At 39.0% G+C, this 19642-nt stretch overlaps 1 protein-coding gene across 1 annotated transcript; it reads left to right on the top strand.

The window, feature by feature from the left end:
* The first annotated feature begins 1056 nt into the window (after nucleotides 1–1056).
* adgrl4 (adhesion G protein-coupled receptor L4) lies at nucleotides 1057–18958 on the top strand. The gene is made up of 16 exons (XM_080506514.1): nucleotides 1057–1108; nucleotides 1646–1795; nucleotides 4475–4624; nucleotides 5940–6089; nucleotides 9844–9914; nucleotides 10952–11131; nucleotides 11546–11729; nucleotides 11884–11988; nucleotides 12468–12667; nucleotides 14665–14844; nucleotides 16047–16250; nucleotides 16849–17069; nucleotides 17548–17614; nucleotides 17770–17861; nucleotides 18058–18226; nucleotides 18478–18958. Exons 1-16 carry the CDS (start codon nucleotides 1063–1065, stop codon nucleotides 18538–18540), a joined length of 2232 nt encoding a protein of 743 aa, XP_080362640.1. The 5' UTR covers nucleotides 1057–1062; the 3' UTR covers nucleotides 18541–18958.
* The last annotated feature ends 684 nt before the right edge of the window (nucleotides 18959–19642 follow it).

The following is a 19642-nucleotide window of genomic DNA, read 5'->3' as shown; positions in this document are numbered from 1 at the left end:
TATGGGTCAGTGGCCCACCAAAGTGAAATAAGACCCAGCCCTGCTCATTTCCCCCTCAGTGAATGGGGTCATTAGTCCATGACAGATGTCAGAGAAGCAAGAATAAAATGTGTTGCTTTAACACTTATCTTCAAAGGCATGCTCACAGTGTCACTGCTGCACAAAGGACCACAGAATTGTTTATATAGTCACGTTATACAATACCACAATCACTCAGGCCATACTTTTGGAAATACAGAGTTTATAAAGCAGTGTATATATAAATGGGAACGACGCAAACGGCACCATACTCTGAAAGCTCCATTAATAAAACATGGTCCCCTCAAGTGTTGCAGTTCCAGAGAAAAGGTGTGAAACAAATCTGGAAAAACAAATCAAACATATATATACAAAATGCAATTATAAATCTGTATTTTTCTTTCCCTTTTCCCTTCATCACACAGTAGCCTATCTACTCCTGTTTCAACATTAAACTAAAGAATCTGGACAACATCATCCAGTCTCCACGGCTGAAGATCAGAGGCTTACGTCTCAATTTTGCTGTTGAACAAGCCAGAAAAAAGAGCAGATACTAAAACCTTTGTCGAAGGAACAATGTGATGGTCTGAGGAAGACACGTACTGCTGGAATGTGAGCGTGAATTTGTGTACAAACGTTTGCGGAAGGGAGGGGGTCGTCCTTCAGTGAAGCCAGTCAGTGTTGTTTTGGCCTGTGTTTACATAGCCTACTGTGCATGTTCAAGCGAGAACAATGGTGTGGGGGCTTCTAAAATGGCAACATAGCACAAAATGTCAACAACACTAGAAAGAAGTGACAGACTGCTGCTAAAATGTATTTTATATCTTTTGTGACATTTCCACCCCCCCAAAAAAAAGACGTGAGTGTCTGGAGTGCCGCGTGGTAGGTGGAAGGGACCAAGCTGTGTGTTTCTGAAGGCAGATTAAAGATCAGCACAGGAAGGGCCAGGTTTAGGGAAACAGGAAAACTGATGCAAGGAAATAGACTACGTCACCAGCCAGCCCACAGTTGAAGCTGTGAGTAAAATCCAGACTAAGCGCGGGTATGGAGTCTTTGCTCAAGTCACAGATGAAACTTGTACTTTTGACAGGTACGTGGGCTTATGTGGATCATAGCATGGCAGGTATCTTTTAGGGAGTGCGAGGGGGAGAGAGAGAGGGAGAGAGCGAGAGGGGGGCTTGTAGTGCTTTTTTATAGGGTCTCTATATGATGTCTTGTTAAGGAATGGGGTGTCATTGATGTTTATGTTCGGTTTTTAAATAGTTTCAAACCTAATATAGATATTTAGGGTTTTCCTTCACCTGTGAATTTGTGTCTGCCTTCTAGTGTGCTTGAAATGTGTGCGAGTGTGTGTGTGTGTGTGTGTGTGTGTGTGTGTGTGTGTGTGTGTGTGTGTGTGTGTGTGTGTGTGTGTGTGTGTGTGTGTGTGTGTGTGTGTGCTGTCGTTCAGTGGATTATGTCTCTCACGCTGTTCCTCTGAGAAGATGTTAAATACAGTAGATTAATAATAGAGCCATTTTTCTTTCCTGAATCCACACACCTTTAAAAAGTGCCAGCAGTATAATAAAGTGGTCCTGAGTATTAATGTCATGTTGTCTGTGAAACTGTAACTCTTGTGCCTCCACAGCATGGCTCTCCAGTCTGATGGACCCATGCAGCCTCTCTGACATTTGTGATTCTTGTCACCAACTTGCAACATGCAAGACCCTCAATGGATCAAACAATGCCTGCTTCTGTAACCATGGATATACTGGAGATGGAACCACCTTTTGCAATGGTGAATACAAACACACGCACATAAATTTATCGATTCTACTACCAAGTGGCTCCAATCATGCAACATTCTACTTAGCTTTGTAAGTTACATGCTCTGAACATAGAGTACAGGCTATTTCTTGAATCCTTTGTTGATATTTACTGACAGTAGAACAACTGTAATGGACATATTGATGCATGTTAACTAATTTAGATAAAGCATTATGGATGACGGTGAAGGAAGAAAATGGAATACAATGTGTATCAATATATGTGATAAAGCTTCATGAAATATCTTATGATGACAAGAATATGTTAAGTTTCTGTCTGAAAAAGAACTAAAACCCTATTTGTGATCATATGATCGGAGAAAATGAACTTGTTCTGGTTTGTACTGGAGGCATTTATCACTAATGATCTCAAGAAAGCTCACCAGAAAACCAGAAGCACATTAACTACCATATGGATTATTTTTAAAGTGCAAGGGAAAATTATCCCAAAACGGTTTTATTCTATAATTGTGCTTAATAATTAATCTGGACACTTTAGAATAATGAAGGCTCTGTGAGTGTAAGTTAAAGTAATATGAATGTGTGATTTAAAGGGGCTGGTCAATTTCAGCTCTTTATCAGAAGAACACTATCAAACACTTTTCGATGTGGTTGTCAAGGTGTTTTTCATGTCTGTCATGCATGTTTCTGGCCACTGTTTCTGTTTAATAAAGGGGTTGTGGTATTTCGTAAAATGCAAATGCTGGTCATGACAAAAAACACTACGATGTGAAAACACCACCACGATAGTCCTTCATGAGTGACATTTTTATTGGCAAGTGTGTTATTTCAGTCTGTCGTCTTTGTTACTCTTCTTATGTTTCTTGCTTGTTTAGAATTCCTGGAACACTTTTTTGTTTCCTGGCTATATCTGATCACAATGACAGTGCAGCTTACACACTTCTCAGGCCAAATGTGAGGCAAAAACACGAGTAACACAAACAATGCTGTGGATATTTTTTATTAAAACAAAGGTTTAAGACCATGTTCCCATGTAGGGCATCGATTTTCAGCGATAACGTGGCAACAGAGCTGAAGCATGGATTCTATACTTGGAGATAAAAGAGGACATCAAAGTGAATCATAAAATACGTGGGTGGTGTGTTTGTGCTGGGATGACAGTTAACGTGTCCTGCATGCTATGAAGGTATTTCCTCCTCAAACAATGTCACTGCCTTCATCACAGCAAAAGGACTTCCCTTATTATGCAGTTTTTGTGTGGAGGGTGTTGAGGAGAAGAGCAAAACATCCGTGATACCTGCATAAATGAGAACACTGGAAAATATGACCAAGTCATTTCCAGTAAACTGGGTAATCTGGGATGTAAGACGTGTGTGAATACTAATCTGGAACAGAACTTTTTATACAATGAGTGGGCAACAGAAGCATTTTCTCTGTATCTGCTGCTTTGTAAACACAGAGAAAGGAATCACAGTCATTTTCAGTCATTTGAATGACTTCAACTCACAGACAAACAACCGCCCAGTACTCACAAATGTGAACAATTAAAACTGCATGTAAGTCACAACCAGCCAAGGCTTTAATCAATGTGAGATCACAGCTCAGTTTCATCGAGTTCAAATCCACACCAGGGCCCAGGATCACAGGCAAATTTGTGAGAAAGTAGATGTGGAGCACATATGAGAACCATACTTGTGAGAACATGGGCTCAGAGCCACGAATGAATGTGAATGTGTGCTCGATAGAAAAGGGATTTAGGAGGATGCTCTGATGATTGCTTGGATTTTCTGTGTTAATACTAGGTTGATTAAAGTTGAAAACCACACCGTCAATCCAAAATATCCAAATAGAAATGATTGCTTCTGAACTGCTGGCTGCATATACGAGAAGATTTGAAGACCACTTTTGGTTTCTGTTTATGAAGAACAGATTTTCATGTAAAATCCTGTCTCCATTGCCCGTCTATCATTTTAATTTGAATGTTCTGTGGTGTTATTTCTCCTATCAAGCAGGGAAAATACTTATTTTATAATTTTAGGTTAATTGTCACAGCGTTAGAATCACTATGATGTTAAAGCAGACTTTGATGGTCCAGTCATTTTTTATTAATGTTCAGCAATTAAGGAGAAATTATATCATTGCTGAAGATGCAGAAGTAAAACATCGAGATATCTCAGGGGAGCAACATGTTTTCTGAGCAAGTGAATACAAACCTGCAATACAACTGCACTTAGGTTTTATCATGTCTCAATTAAAGTAAATAAACCCAACACAGAAGCTGTAACACTGCCACACTTTCTGCTTTTTTTCCTGTCGTAAACTGGGAGGTCCTTTGGGAAATGTATTGGGCGAAACAGAAGTAAAAGAAAGCACAGATAGGATAACAGTTTATTAGCATCCAAGGATAGCGACATCCTTCTAAAAATAAAAGAGGAGGTAAACAATGGCTTAGCTCAGCTGTGATTGTGCCCTTTTATTGCAAGCAGTTTTTGCATTATTATTTGTGACAAAGATTAGCAGTACATCTAAATAGTATAGATATAGCTATCGGTATAGGTATGCATCTCAGGGCCAGTTCATTCCTACAATATGCAAAGTGCTTTCTTTCCCTTTGATGATCCAAGTATTTTTTTGGGGGGTGATTTCTTTGCTTTCTGTAATTACTTTGTATTTTCCTGTTCTCACCACAGATGACAATGAGTGCCAGAACGTGACCAATATCTGCGAAGAAAGGGGGAAATGTACCAACATACCCGGCAGCTACTACTGTACATGTATCTCTGGATATACATCAACAGGAATAACTGAGTTTCAGCCCAATGATGGCACAGAATGCATTGGTAATGTCTCACTGACAACCGTGAATACACACAAACCTAGTGATGTAATATATTTAATTAAAGTGTCCACACTGGTATCATGTGTATAAGTGTGTGTCCGTATGGTGAGCATGCAGCTGTGTATATTTTAAGTATTTTTCTATCACTGAACTGAGAAGAAGAAAATATGGTGCAGGTTTTTTTTTTCTCTCGACCTCTTACTTCTCTGCCATATGCTGCGCTGGGAATGTCTTTTGTTTGTTTTGCACGAGCAGCAGAGCACTTTTATCCAAATTTGAATGCAAACGCACACCATTTAATGCAAAAATGATGAAAAGTGAAGTCTTTATTTGTATAACCCTCATAAAAACAAAGATGACAACCAAAAGTAATACAGGAAACCATGTAGCTGTCTTTAAAAATATAATTTGGAAGATTTCTTTATGTGTGCTGTAATGGTTTCACAGCAGGCTGTTGCTTTAATGACAAAAAAAAAAGTGGAAGGTAAAAGTGATCATTTATGTCCATTCAACCATTTAAATTGTATCCTGCTTCGCTTAACTTAAGGTTGCAGGGTGCTGGAACTGATCCCAGCTGATTCTGGGTGAAGGCAGGGTATAGTACATTCTTGACAGGGCAAACCAGACTCAAACCAGGGATTTTTTTTACTGTGAGGCAAGAATGTATTAACCACTGCCTTCCAATCCAACCCTACATGTCAATGCCATGGAGACAATAAAGATGATGAAATGCCACAACATAAACTCATGACTCATAATAACATCCCAGACTTTTCAAGGAAAAAGCCTGAGCAAACTGTTTATATGTTGATGGAGCCCAACTGGTGATAATATATTTTATTGTGAAATGCATTGGGATGCAATAGTTTAGACCAAAAAGTTCACAAAGTGTGCATCCTGGTGAATTTACAAGTACATGCATGAGTTCTTCTGTCAATGCATAAACGTAAGCAGCCTTTGTTAATTTTGATTCCAAAATATGATCTTTTTGTGTGATCGGTTGCCTTAGTAGCATCACATAATTGTGTAGAAAAAAGCAACAAAAAATTTAATGAAATAAAACAAAAGAATTTGGCAAAAGACGAGATTATCCAAAGTCAAATTACACCCTGAAAACATGTAGGGAACAGTTTCTCATATTGAATGAAATCTGATCTTCACTTTACTTTTTTGGATATAAATGGTGCATATTTGTTGCTTTCAGTAAGTGAATGAATTTTCATCCACCAAATTAATATTGGGGGGGGGGGGGGGTCTCTTGAATCAGGCTCCGTTAATATTTTACTGCAGTTGAACTCTTCATTTGTATCTTTCAGATATTGATGAATGCAAATTGGGACAAGTCTGTGGGCCAAACTCACTCTGCCATAATACGAATGGATCTTTCTATTGCACCTGTCAGCGTGATTACATCCCATCTTCAGGCACTAAGCACTTTCATCCTGAGAGGGGTGTAAAATGTAAAGGTCGGTATGAGGATGGGAGCACACACACACACACACACACACACACACACACACACACACACACACACACACACACACACACACACACACACACACACACACACACACACACACACACACACACACACACACACACACACACACACACACACACACCATATTGTTCTCTGCTGCATGTGTGGGGTTCCATGACTAAAACAACCAACAGCATCAACTAGTGGCCCAACATGCAAACTACATTTATTTCAGTGTTTCTGTTGTTTTCAAAACGTTGTATAGACATGAAACCTTTCCGAAATGAAAATGCAAAATCAATGTCCGAAAAAACCAAAAACAAACAGTTGTAGTGTAAACGGGGCTTTGATTCTTCACACTGGGTCTGGGCCCTACCTGGAATCCTCAAAGTGAACAAATGAAGTTTTAATTTCATTACACTATGAGCAAATTATTGTGTCAATGGCTTCATTTCATATAACTGAAGCTCTCACAACAGAGAACAAAACACTAGAAACATTCACAATCCGATGACACGGACATTTGTATGGACAGACGGCCAAGTTGGATTATTATTATGGTGCCTGTCAACTATAAAACTACCAAGTCTCAGGATAATTTGGACTGGGAGTCACTCACACTCGGGAGGCAAACGTTGTTATTGTCCTACTGAGCATGTGCACAACGACCTTGGGAGGGACTTTCAAAAGGTTGTTTTTTTCAGAGGCTCTGAGCACCGTTGTGGGGTAAACAGACCAAAAACACTCCAAAACGTTTGCTTTTTCACTTGAAATTCTTGCTGTGTAAACGACAACTCTTGAAAAGCTCAAATTCTTGAACTGAATATGTGTTGGAAATGATGGAAAAAAGTTGTAAATATACCTGTAGGTGTAATAAACTGTTATGATATTATCGTGAAGCACCACGAGCCAAAAGAAGTTTGACTGAAACGCTCATTAATAGCGAGCTCAGCCCCTTGGTCTACAGTTTACAGATGCTGGTGGCTCACGGCAACACACAGCCTTCACATTTGAGTATGGAGTATGAATTACACTTTACTGACTCACATTGATACTCTGTATCGGCACATAGCTAAAGGTTAGTACTCATCCTTTAAAAAAGTTGGTATCCCCAGTCGAGAGCTCAATGAAAATTTTAAACTCGCCCATGTACCCTTTGGTGGTAGATAAAAGTTGTGGATTAAATCTGATCCACTGTTGGACTCCTGATAGGATGCAGGAATCAGAAAGACGACTGTCCAGTGAGTCTTGTCCGCTGTACTTCATGACTCAAGAGAAACAGATCTGACTGCAGAGCCATCGCTGGTGTACAAAAGCTTCATTGGAGAAATTATTTTAATTAAATAAGCATCGTGAAACGGGGACGACTGCAGTCGGGCTGCGCTGAATTTCTTATCCTTTCCAGGGGAACACAAACTCTGAGCAACGTCTCAAGTGAACGACTGAATAATTTATAGCAGACCATCTGTCAATCATTGCGATGATTACAGAAGCACCTGGACACAGCCAGGGCGGCAGCAACACAACCTCCTTTCACCTGAAAGTCCCTGGAATTCACTGCAATCAATTAACACAACTGGAATACGTCTCCATCTTTAGCACATGTATATAGAAAATTACCGTTCGATGGCTGAATCGGGAGCTGGAGTTTCACAGCTGGCAAATTCTCTCAGCACAAACACTTAAAACAAGAAGTCACTAAGTCTGACACAGTGAGGTTTTATGAACATGCGTAAAAAATTAAATCACATTTAAGAAAGAAGCGCCTTTCAACAGCTTTCGAGACTAATTTGGCATTGCTGCTGTCTGCCGCAGCCTCTCACTGTTTATATTGTCTTATTTTTCTCTGTGTGGAAACAGAAGAAGGTTAGAAGTTGCGCAGCATGCCGCTCTGTGGTTATGGGAGGTCAATCGGGGAATCGGTTGGGGGGGGGGGGTCCTTGTAGCACACCGGGGGGGCGACACCTCCTGGGATGTCTTGTGATTTCACCATCCGGAGCTTTCATGGTGATTGTCAGCGTCTTTTAGGCTCGTCCTGCTGGCACAGTCGTATGAGAAGAATTGATCCCTCCGTCGGAGCCGGATTCTGCCGGAGGGATCGAGTCTTGGCACAGTCACACTCGGTCAGAAGAGGTGCTGACCACTGCTGACCTCACCCACAACAAACATGCTTCTGCACCTTGGTTTCATTACTCCGGTTTCCACAGTGACAATCTGTGTGAGCTGGGAGAGAACTAAAACATGCAGAGCTGTGGCCCACCAGGCCCCAAGTTGAGTAACTCTGCTTTAGAGGTTCAAAATGTATCCAAAAAGGTCACATTTCTTACATTGGAATGTGTCTTTTGGAATAAATAATTCCATTTGAAGTGGAAAGCACATCTTTAGGGTTTTCAAACCAATGGATTTCACTTATATAGTGCTTTTCCACCATTGGAGCAGTCCCAAAACCTTTTTACACTGCTAATCACATTAACACACACATTCACACACCAATGGAGGCCGCTGCCATGTGCAGCACTCGGTTTTGGACACCAGTTAAAACGGGACCGAGTAAATCCGAAAAATCTGTTAAAACAGAACACACCAATTTAACTGTTAAACAGCCCTTATGGAGATTAACAGAGACTTACCAAGTTTCCTTCAATTAAAGTTTGTGTTGCGGAAAGGGCACTGCTCACCTTTCAACAATACAATAGTGCGTCATCAAAGAGTGCGGGGTCTGTCATCTGAGAGGGTGGGGCCAACAGCCAGGAACCAATCAAAAAAATTTATGTTTTCTTCTTCATTCAAATTCTCTCAGTTTAATGGCAGATGGCACCAGCTTTCGAGGTGCATTAGTCCCACCTGCTACTCTCGAGTGTGATCCTAAATGAACTACTTCTGGATTCTCTCTCCAATACATCAACAATCACTAGTTTTTAATCCCCATTTCGTCTTCTCCATTGCGAACAATTCCTTTTTCTTTTGCTCTTTCACCAGTGTATTCACTATTTGGAATAACATGTTTGGAGATTAGAGGGCAGGAAGGAGGGCATGAGAGATTATAAGAGGGCAGATAGGGTAGATAGGAGGGCAGACAGGAGGGCAATAGGGCAGATATGGTAAGAGGGCAGATAGGACGGCAGGAGGGTAAATAAGAGGCCAGACAGGATGGCAGGAGGGCTGATTGGTGGGCAGGAGATCGGAGAGCAGATAGGAGGGCAGATAGGATTTTCACCATCTGTGCGGAGACAGAGTCAGATTGTTTTCAAAAAGACGTGTTTTCAGTGACTCCAAGCACTGTTGTCGTGTAAACGGACACCAAACACAAAACAAAAGTTTTCCGTTTTCACTGGTGTGAATAGACAGTAAAGGGTGAGACAGATTGGACAGAATATTTGACACACACACACACACGCATGCACTTGCGCACGCACACACACACACACGCACGCACGCACGCACACACACATGCACGCACACACGCACGCACGCATACAAAAAGGATGTGGGTACGTTTTGTGTTTCTCTCATAGACAAACACAACACAGATGGAGAAAAGTTTTAGATTGTATTGACATTCCATAATGCAATCAAGTAAATGGATGGTGCAATCTTAATTTTGTCCTTCTTTTAAGTAATATTCATGACAAGAAATGATCTGCCAGATAGGGTTAAGCTTATGGCAGTTGCAGCTTTTTATGTAATTCAGACTTCACAGAAACAACCTTTGATCTAGAATTTTTTTTTTTATCTTTCAGAACATCCCCAAAAAAATTGCCACGACAACATCAGATGTACAACGCAGGCTGTCAACAAAACACTTGAATATGTAAGTACTCCTCTGGAGGCATTTCAGTCAGACAATGTGGGAATTGGTGTGATAACGCTGCCCTCTGTTGGAGAGTAAGATGATAAACAAGACAGAAGACGAACTGAAACCTTGACTGACCACACTATTAGGTACATCAGAACTTTAATTTAATACAATTAAACACCATCAACAGGATTTTATATATGCTTTTGGAATTAAAGAAATGTGATGACTTTGGTTCCTGCTTGTTTCTAAAATTGTTGCATTGATATGTTTTAAATTGAAAGATGTTCATACCTTAACCTTATTATGTGGCATAATGGGGTGGGCTTTGGTTCATATCTAGTTCATCTAAGCTCTGCAGTTTGTGCCCCCCCCCCCCCCCCCCCCCCTCCAACTAATCGAGCGTATTGTCCAGAGACATCTCTGTTAGTGTACTTCTAGTAGCTTTTCATGCCTCCTGTATGTGGTCCAGGCTTCTGACCCTCACAGGCACCATTAAAGCTTTGCAGACCTGAATATTAGTCATGGTCTGCAGGCCACAATTCCCAAAGTCTCCTTCTCCTGAATCTTGAAAAGATCTTACTGGCACATTGGCAATGGTGTGGATGTTCTCCAAGTATGCCTTCACATCATCATCTCCTGCACCATTTTATTTTGATTTTATATTTATTATTTAAGTAATAATCCCAGCTCACAATGAGTAAAGTCAGGGTTCATCGTTGGACCGGTTGCCAAGTCACTGCATGTCAAATACATACAATCACTCACACTCATTCACGCGTACGGATAATTTAACATCACTAATTTATCTCAAATACATGGTGCTTGAACTGTGTCAGGGAAATTGAGCATCCAACGAAAAAGTCCCAAAGGGACAATGTGCAAACCACTACACAACATGTGGCCCGTGTTACGGTTGCTTCAATGTCTAAATAGATACAGTAAAAGTATTAGTGCAAATTGTAGCCATTTAAAGTCAAAGTGATACAAAAAAGAAAGTTGTACTTATTTGGATTATATATTTAGTTACAAATACTTCTGCCCTTTTTCAGTTGAGCAACCTCACGGAGCCCCAAAGCCTGCTGAAAGAAATTGCCAAGCAGTCGTCTGGTGAACTTACCTCAGTGGAAGTGATAGCATATGTCGAAGCCCTGAGTCGATCCGCATCAACACTGGCTGCTGGAGAAAAGGATTACACTGTCAAACCATCTGCCATCAACTCCACTCTTTCAGTAATTTTTGTTTACCATCCTTACTTCTCAGTCAACATCCATCATTCTGCCTGCACTGGAAGTTTTGCTTTGAACTGGTTTCAGTGGTAAAGTATTATATTACATAGTATAATCTTGTACATTCATATCACATAGTGCAGCTATGCGCTTTTATTTAAGTGTGTATATAGTACTTCAATAATTGTGCAATATACACAACAGTACTTGTTGTTTTTTTCTAGCAGTTGATAATCACAGGACACCAGTTCAGACAGAAACTTTATCATAACCAGCAACTGATGCGAAAGGCCAGAGTAGCCAAGCCTATGTAAGAAGTACCACATCTAATTAGTAAGACTTTGCAGCATAAACAGACATTGCATGTTGTGTTACTGTGCACAATTCATACTGAAAATAGATGTCCTTTTCTAACAGAAATTAGTGAAGGCTGTAAACAACCTGGTGGAAAAAGACGAGATGGTTGCTTGGAGCAGAATGAACGAAGAGCATCGTGACCATACTATCACTAAACTCCTGCATAGTGTTGAGGAAAGTGCTCTTTCTCTGGCTGGGAACTACAAAACTCCAACTGAGCTTGAAATCAAAACTTCTGAAATGGGTAAGAAAGATATTAGCACAGAGGGCTCCTACGGAGGTTCATATCATATTAAATGATCACACTGCTTTCTTCCCAGTGTGCAAAATGTGGGCATAATTGTAGTATTTCTGTTGCTTAATGCTTTGTTGTTGTTGTTGTTTTTCTTCAACCACAGAATTAAAAGTCTACACACTTGATGCTCCTCACACACTGTCCACTTCCATGGGAGGAAATCACATAAATCTAACACCAAAACTGGGAAAACACAAGGACAAAAATGGTAAGGTAACTCAGGCTAGATGAAAATAAAATACAGCCTATGAAGAGGGAGAGTGGCTTTGGTTCATACCCCAAAACAAACATATTTATGGATATTTTCTACTTTTTGGACTTAACATCAACTCGCTCAAATTGTGCAAAAAACAAAAATGTTTACCTTTTTTTTTTTTTTTGCATTGTCAGTCGCAGATATTTGTTTAAATTTAGAGAACATGTACGACAAAGCATTTTTCTGAAACAAAGTTTTACAAAATCACAATAGTTCATAGCAGCCTAAAAAAGCATTTTAGTATTTATATATATGTGTACCAGTACCTAAAATGAGTCAAATTAGATACTTCAAAATCAGCTTAAAGTACAAATACTTAACACACTCTTTAATTGTAGTAACATGAGTATTGATAATTCATTATTTCTCCTTGTATTAATTGATCAAATCTACAGTAAGTTTGACTTTTTCTTTTGTCTTTGGTCCATCAGAAAGTGTGTCAGTGGTGTTTGTGCGATATGACAGCATCAGTGACATCCTGAAGCCGAGCAGCGACCCGGGTGTCACCGACTACTCACGCTATGCAGAAGCCGGGGAGATCACTGTCAACTCCCAAGTGATAGCTGCAGCCGTCAAACCCGCTGGCATTTACCAACTTGACCATGTCACCTTCACTTTGAGACATAACCAGGTAACGACAACACACACTGCTGGGACGACTTCCATTGAATTTCTTTGCTGCTCCCTTAATGTTTGCCTTCAAAATGCCCCCTGAGGGGTTTCACACACTGTGAGGCTTTTCTTCAGGAGTTTCTTGCAAATTGTCACTGTTTAAGCTCAGTGACTTTCTTTTTCCTCTTTGTTTCAATATGAAAACATCACCTGCAAAATAAATCACTTTTTCATATTGTAATGATATTTTCTTTAAAACACCAATAAATACTTTAAACATTTGTTGATGAAAAATAGTTTTCTATTGTTTTCCAAAATGTGCTGAGACCTGAAAGAAAAACAAGAAGCACAACATTTGACTTTAAAGGTGCAGCGTCTGATGTTTAGTAGCATCTACTGGTGAAGTTATTCTGAATGGGAAAGAAATATTTCTAATATTTCTCACCTCTCTTTTCTAATCCCATAGTGAACCTACAGCAGCCACAAATAGTTGAGAAAAATAAAGTCTTTGTCAGTATTGGGTTCTTAATTATATGTGACTGTATAAATACTGGGTGGGCCTTTGTAGGGCTCACAGTAAAATAAAACAATTTAGAATTGTATATGTTCAGTTACAATTCAAAGCATTTTTTTTGGACCCTTGCAAGATAAATTCACAGCTTTAAACTCTTTGCTAAACGTTCTGTGTGAATCGTCTCTTCAGTGATTTATCATCGATGTCCTTGTCGAACTCGAGCCATCACTGTGCTGCTGTTTTGCTTTGGGATTTACAGAAAATTCCTTATTCCCAGATTTAGTGCAGTGTTGAACTGATGGTTGCCAGAGAGCTTCCCTTAAAGTCAAATTCAAACAAACATTTGTCAAAATTTTTTGTTAATCATTTGGGATTTCACTTTCTGTCTCTGCAATGACCTTTTTTTTTGTTTAGGGAAATAGCAAAGGGGCCAAGAATAGAACATGCTGAAATGTGGCGAATGAGATAAATAACCCTTAAAGATAAAGTGCAGATTATTTTCTTTTGAGATCATTAAAATGTATGAGAAAGAGAAATCATTATTTTTGTTGGACCTGTTGAGTTTAAGCCACATAAAGGTGGTGTTGATTTATGTTGAGCAATGACAATTTGTTCTAAATTGCCTTTAAAGAGCAACAATCAATAATGTTGGGCTCCATTTTCATCCAGGCTGGTTTGGGCCGCTGAAGTGGTGTTTCCCTGTGTGCATGCCCCAGGATCCCCTTTCTTTTTTTCCCTGCATCTGCTCAGTATTTCTCTGACACACTTTGCACACATATTACAAAAGTAGTTTAGTGACACACAATATATAAAATGTAGTGCGTGTGTGTGTGTGTGTGTGTGTGTGTGTGTGTGTGTGTGTGTGTGTGTGTGTGTGTGTGTGTGTGTGTGTGTGTGTGTGTGTGTGTGTGTGTGTGTGTGTGTGTGTGTGTGTATTTATTTATTTTATGGGTACTTCATTTTTGTAATCACAACACCTACAAGTCAAGGGTCTGTGGCAGCCTAACGGTTAGAAAAGCAAGCTTGTGCTCAGTGCCCACTGATTCCACTTGTGAGTGTGTGAGCCAGGCTCTTAACCCCCAGCAGCACCGTGGGCTGCTCCCAGAACATGTAGTTAAGGTTAATTATGAATAGGATGGATGAAATGCAAATACATGTTGCGAGTAAACAGATTCCACTTCCCACAACAGTAATGAATTTACATTCACACGCACGCACACACACACACATACACACACACACGCACACACACACACACACACGCAGGTGCCTGAAATGAATGTAAATCAAAAGTTTTAATATCATGTCTGAAACCTGCTGTTCTCAGACGCTGGCTGGACTATAATTAACTTTCACTGCTATCCTGATGAGACCTGCGCTGTCACTTTTAACCTCCCATTGATGTGATATCACCGAGGCTGGCACTGCAAGAACTAATAAAAATGGCCTCATCCACAGTTAACCGTGTTTTCTGTTCTTCCGCACCCCCCCCCCCCCTGAAGCCCATCGACACTAAAGCTGATGTGACAAAGTGCGTCTTCTGGGACTACGAGGTGGATAGCCTCCAGGGCCACTGGGCCACTCATGGCTGCAAGACGCTCCACGTCAACAGCAACGCAACTACCTGCTCCTGCAATCACCTCACTCATTTTGCCATTCTCATGTCCTCTGGGCGAGCCAACGTGAGTGATCTTACATTGAATTGACTCTTAGGTTATGTATTGTTGTCTGTAAATTTCTATTGTAGCCAAATAATTCTTTTAAGGAAAAAAAACTTTTTAATGAATGATCCTATTCTGTGTGAAATATATACTTCTTTGGCACTTTGTTTGCTCTGACTTCATTTTATAATACTTTGTAAAACAGTTTCAAAATACTGTTTAAAATCAGTGACCTCTTTGGTTAGTGTTGTCACAGGGAGCACTTATTGATTTTCCATTTGTTGTGTAAAAAAGCAGATGATTTATATGTGACTTCATATGAAAGAAGGCTGAGTGTTTTTGTTGGTCTGTAGGTCCTATGATATCTTGTATCAAATGAATGGGACATTACAGATTTCAGATCATCCAGCGTGTTTAAAATATCAGTTTAGAAAGTTTGAAAGTTTCGTTTGTGTATTCGGAACTTTCTTTATTTTTCTTCAATACAGTGAATAAACTTATTAATTATAAGGCATTTAACTTATGGTCAACATTACATATTTAAGTATACAACTTTTTAGATTTTGAAATGCCAAAACCAATGATTTTAGTTTAAAGACTTAAAGTGAAAAGATTTTGGGCTGATTTTATCCACCACATTATATTCTTTCTTTGACAGAATTAAATGTCTCCGCTGAAGCCAAAAAAAAATCATTGGAAGTTTGTAAGGGTTAACAGTACCTGCAGGCAAGGTGACTCACTGCATATATTTGATGGCTGAGACACTCAAAGAGATATCCACCCACTATTTTACAAGATGCATCAACTTTTGCACTCAACAGCACCCACAACTTCTGTAACTTTCTTCCAACCCACAGATATTTTATGAAATTTGACCTGTGAAAAATTGTAAAAGTTTGGAATCAACATGTCAACAAAGAGCCGGAAAGAAAATTTTAAGAGTGTTGCCTCTCAACAGGCAGGGTTTGGATTAATTTAGCAAAAAGGAGAGAAAGATTAGAGACTCGGCAGTTAAAACAAAATACTTTATTTGATTCACACTATTATCGCACAATTAAAGACATTATTTCTAGTATATTACGAACATTAAGTGCCAGCATACCAGCGTAATCTCCATTTATTGTGATATATGAAATAGTCCCTAGCAGGAAACACAGCAAATTACAACTCCAGTATAGCATGAAACTGTGAATGAAACGCTTCCCTTTCCATTTCCTTCCCAGCTGGTGGCCCACTATACCGTCTTGACCCGGATCACACAGCTGGGGATGATCATCTCCCTCATCTGTTTGTCCATGTGCATCTTCACCTTCTGGTTCTTCAGCGAGATCCAGAGCACCAGAACCACCATCCACAAGAACCTGTGCTGCAGCCTCTTCATGGCCGAGTTCATCTTCCTCGTGGGGATCAACATGAACACACATAAGGTGAGGATGCGCCCACAAAACAGCAAAGCAATAACAACCGCTCACATGAACTGTTCCTATGAGACCATGAACTGATTTTCTATTGGTTTAAATGCTTTTTAAAATCATTTGTGATATGGGTATATGAATATTGCAAACTGTTTCCAATATTACACCTTATTTTCAATTCCTTAAACATGACCAGGGAAAGGAATTTATATTCTTAATATATACAGGTATTATATTGTTGAAACGTTATCTGCTTTATCAGTTATTTCATATCCAAAGCTTAATTAGCATTAAAGACCTTTAAACATCTTTTTTCAGTGATGATCGTGGCCTTTGTTTTTCCTGATACATTTTCTTTTCTATATTTTGAGATTATTTGTTTTACTCCTGATGAGGTAAAATTATAAATAATATTACAATTATAAAAAGCTTGAAATATTTCACTATCACTAATAAATCCACAATACATCAAATCACACAGTTTTAATTTTTTATTATAATAAACACGAACTCTTCTGTTGTGAAGTGCCTGTGGCTACAAAATCCTGACATTAAATCTTCCTCTCCTCTGTCTCTTTCCTCCTCTCCCTTCTTGTTTTTCTCTCTGCAGCTTTTCTGCTCTGTGATTGCAGGGCTACTGCACTATTTCTTCCTCGCGGCCTTTGCCTGGATGTGCATTGAGGGCATCCATCTGTACTTAATAGTGGTTGGCGTCATCTATAACAAAGGCTTTCTGCACCGTAACTTTTATATCTTCGGGTATGGAAGCCCGGCAGTGGTGGTGGCCATTTCAGCAACTCTTGGCTCAAAGTACTATGGCACAGACAAAGTGTAAGTTTGAAATATTTTTACATACACATTATTAAAAAAAGAAAATGATAAATGAGCAAAGACTCAATCCACATGGTATAGTAGGAGGCCAGGTTTATTGATAATCGTGAAAATTGCATGAAGAAACTTGTTTTGGGGCTGTCTGTCAGAAAGTAAGTTAAACAGTAAACTATATACACCTGGAACCGTTTAGAAAGCTTGAATAGAAATCTCAAAACATTGAAGACATTTTGTTAATTAGTGAAATATAGAACTTGAAGAGAAGGAGCTATTCAAAAGAAAGGCACATTTATGCTGAGAGAAGAAGAAGTTTTTCTAACCAATTGTCTTTGTCTTTTGTGATAACAAAGGTATGTGCCGGCCGGCCTATACAGTGTTGTTGTAATTACAACTCAGTGAGATAATTCTGAGATAAAATCGCTGTTCACTCCAATACAATCAATAAAAACAGTTTATTAAATAGCACATTGTGTTGTAGGTGTTGGCTGAGCACAGAAAACAATTTCATCTGGAGCTTCATTGGACCTGCCTGTTTGATCATCCTGGTAAGAAACAAATGTCTTTTGTTGCGTACTGACAGCAAAAAACAAAACAAAAAAACAAAACCAAAAACATTAATTTAAATCAGCAAACAGAGATTGTATCAAAGATAAATATTCATGTGATTGTGTTTGTTTGCTTTGGTGGGTTTCCACTAAAGGTTAATCTCTTGGCTTTTGGAGTAATCATCTACAAGGTGTACCGGCACACCGCTGTGAAAAAGCCCGAAATCAGCCACTATGAAAACATCAGGTAGGATTACCTCCAGTCCTGTTGAGTGGGTCACAAAATATTAAAAGTCAAGTTCAAAACTCCACACCGGTGGATTTTTATGCTGTTGAGCAGTGCCCTTATGACATCAAATAAAAAAGGACTTCCTTGCAGACTCAAAAAAGGAGCTTTCTTGCTTTGTGCTCGACCGTGTTCGACCCTGTGATTTCTACTGCAGGTCCTGCGCCCGAGGTGCTTTGGCTTTGTTATTTGTGCTCGGTGCCACCTGGACATTCGGGGTGCTACACATTCTCAATGAGACCACCCTCACTGCCTACTTGTTCACAATCACCAATGCCTTCCAGGGGATGTTCATCTTCATCTTCCTCTGTGTGCTTTCCAGAAAGGTAACATCTAAAATAATGTCTCTGTTTGACCTCAAATGATCCTTCAGGTTTTGATCATTTTTCATTTATATATGACAATAAATGCTATTATATTATATTATATTATATTATATTATATTATGTTATGTTATGTTATGTTATGTTATGTTATGTTATGTTATGTTATGTTATGTTATATTATATTATATTATATTATATTATATTATATTATATTGTATAACATTACAACATGTCTCTTTGTGTCATTCCAGATTCAGGAAGAGTACTACAGACTGTTTAAAAATGTGCCATGTTGTTTTGAATGCCTAAGATGAATGAATGCAGCCAAAGCCTGACCATCTGCACATGCACAATAATAGCCCGCAATACAGCTTTGCAATATCCTCCTGACTTATGTTGTTGTGTTTCAGAAAATACCATGGGAGACACATTGAGTACAGATGTACAATAAATGTTAAACATGTAGCATTGTAGTTTTTTTCTGTCTTCTTTACCATCTTAAGAATTTGTTAATACATTCAGTTGAATATTTTTCATATGCACAATTAAAAAAAAAGTGTTCTGCAAAAGACATTTTTCTAATTACAAATTAAATTCTTCTGACGCTTTCAGGGTAATTTCATGCCTCTGTAGTTATCGGCACTGCTGCAAGAAGACCCGTACCTGGATCTTTGTCCCTTTCTTATGTTTAAAATTGATTTGTAAATTATTAAAATGAGTGTGATAAAGAGACACATATCTCTCCTGCTCAATTATTTTAATATGCATGATCTAAACGTCTCATAATGCCTCCTTTAGCTTTACACATCTGATTGTACAGGATTGTAAAATGGAATTGTTGTGTTCGAGTTTCCTGATTCTTGTCAACTATTAGGTAGGATAACATCACCCCCTACTGGACATGAGGAAAACTAACATGCTCTTGTCCATTACATTATTTACATGTTCAAAAAGCAAGTAAAATGTGTATTTAGAAGACAGTATTTCTCAACAATCTCTCTTTCAGGATGCAGAATATAATAGTGAGTTTAAGACATATTTGTTGTGGATGGAGGAGTAAACCATAAATATGAGATCACTGATATTATGAACTTCATCCCATCTTCAGTAAACTGACTTTCACCATGACATCCATTTAATAAACAGTCCGAATCCTAAATAATTACGTGGAACTTGCCCAAAGCATAACCCTTATTTTTAATGAGAGCTTAAAAGCAACCAGGTCCAGGATCTGTTACTGGCCAAACTGTAATTAGCATTAGCAAGTCGAGCCATAATAAGTATACCACCAAACAGATAAGAAAACGGTGTGTGTGTGATAATCTGTTATTCTCAGAAAGACTCATATTTAATGCAAAACATGCACGTATAATTGTAAGGAGGACACACAAGCTTTAGGGTAGAATCATATAAATA

Source organism: Blennius ocellaris (genome assembly GCF_963422515.1).
Source record: "Blennius ocellaris genome assembly, chromosome: 12".
In the NCBI taxonomy this organism is placed as follows: domain Eukaryota; kingdom Metazoa; phylum Chordata; class Actinopteri; order Blenniiformes; family Blenniidae; genus Blennius; species Blennius ocellaris.
The sequence above is the reverse complement of the archived record's forward strand: the minus strand, read 5'-3'. Positions and strand labels throughout refer to the sequence as shown.

Excerpts from the sequence above, each read along its gene's own strand:
- adgrl4 (XM_080506514.1), top strand. The coding sequence starts at position 1,063 with ATGGAGTCTTTGCTCAAGTCACAGATGAAACTTGTACTTTTGACAG. Across the intron at positions 6,090-9,843 it reads GAGGGGTGTAAAATGTAAAG|AACATCCCCAAAAAAATTGC; the intron begins GTCGGTATGAGG and ends TTTATCTTTCAG. Across the intron at positions 11,730-11,883 it reads AATCAAAACTTCTGAAATGG|AATTAAAAGTCTACACACTT; the intron begins GTAAGAAAGATA and ends CTTCAACCACAG.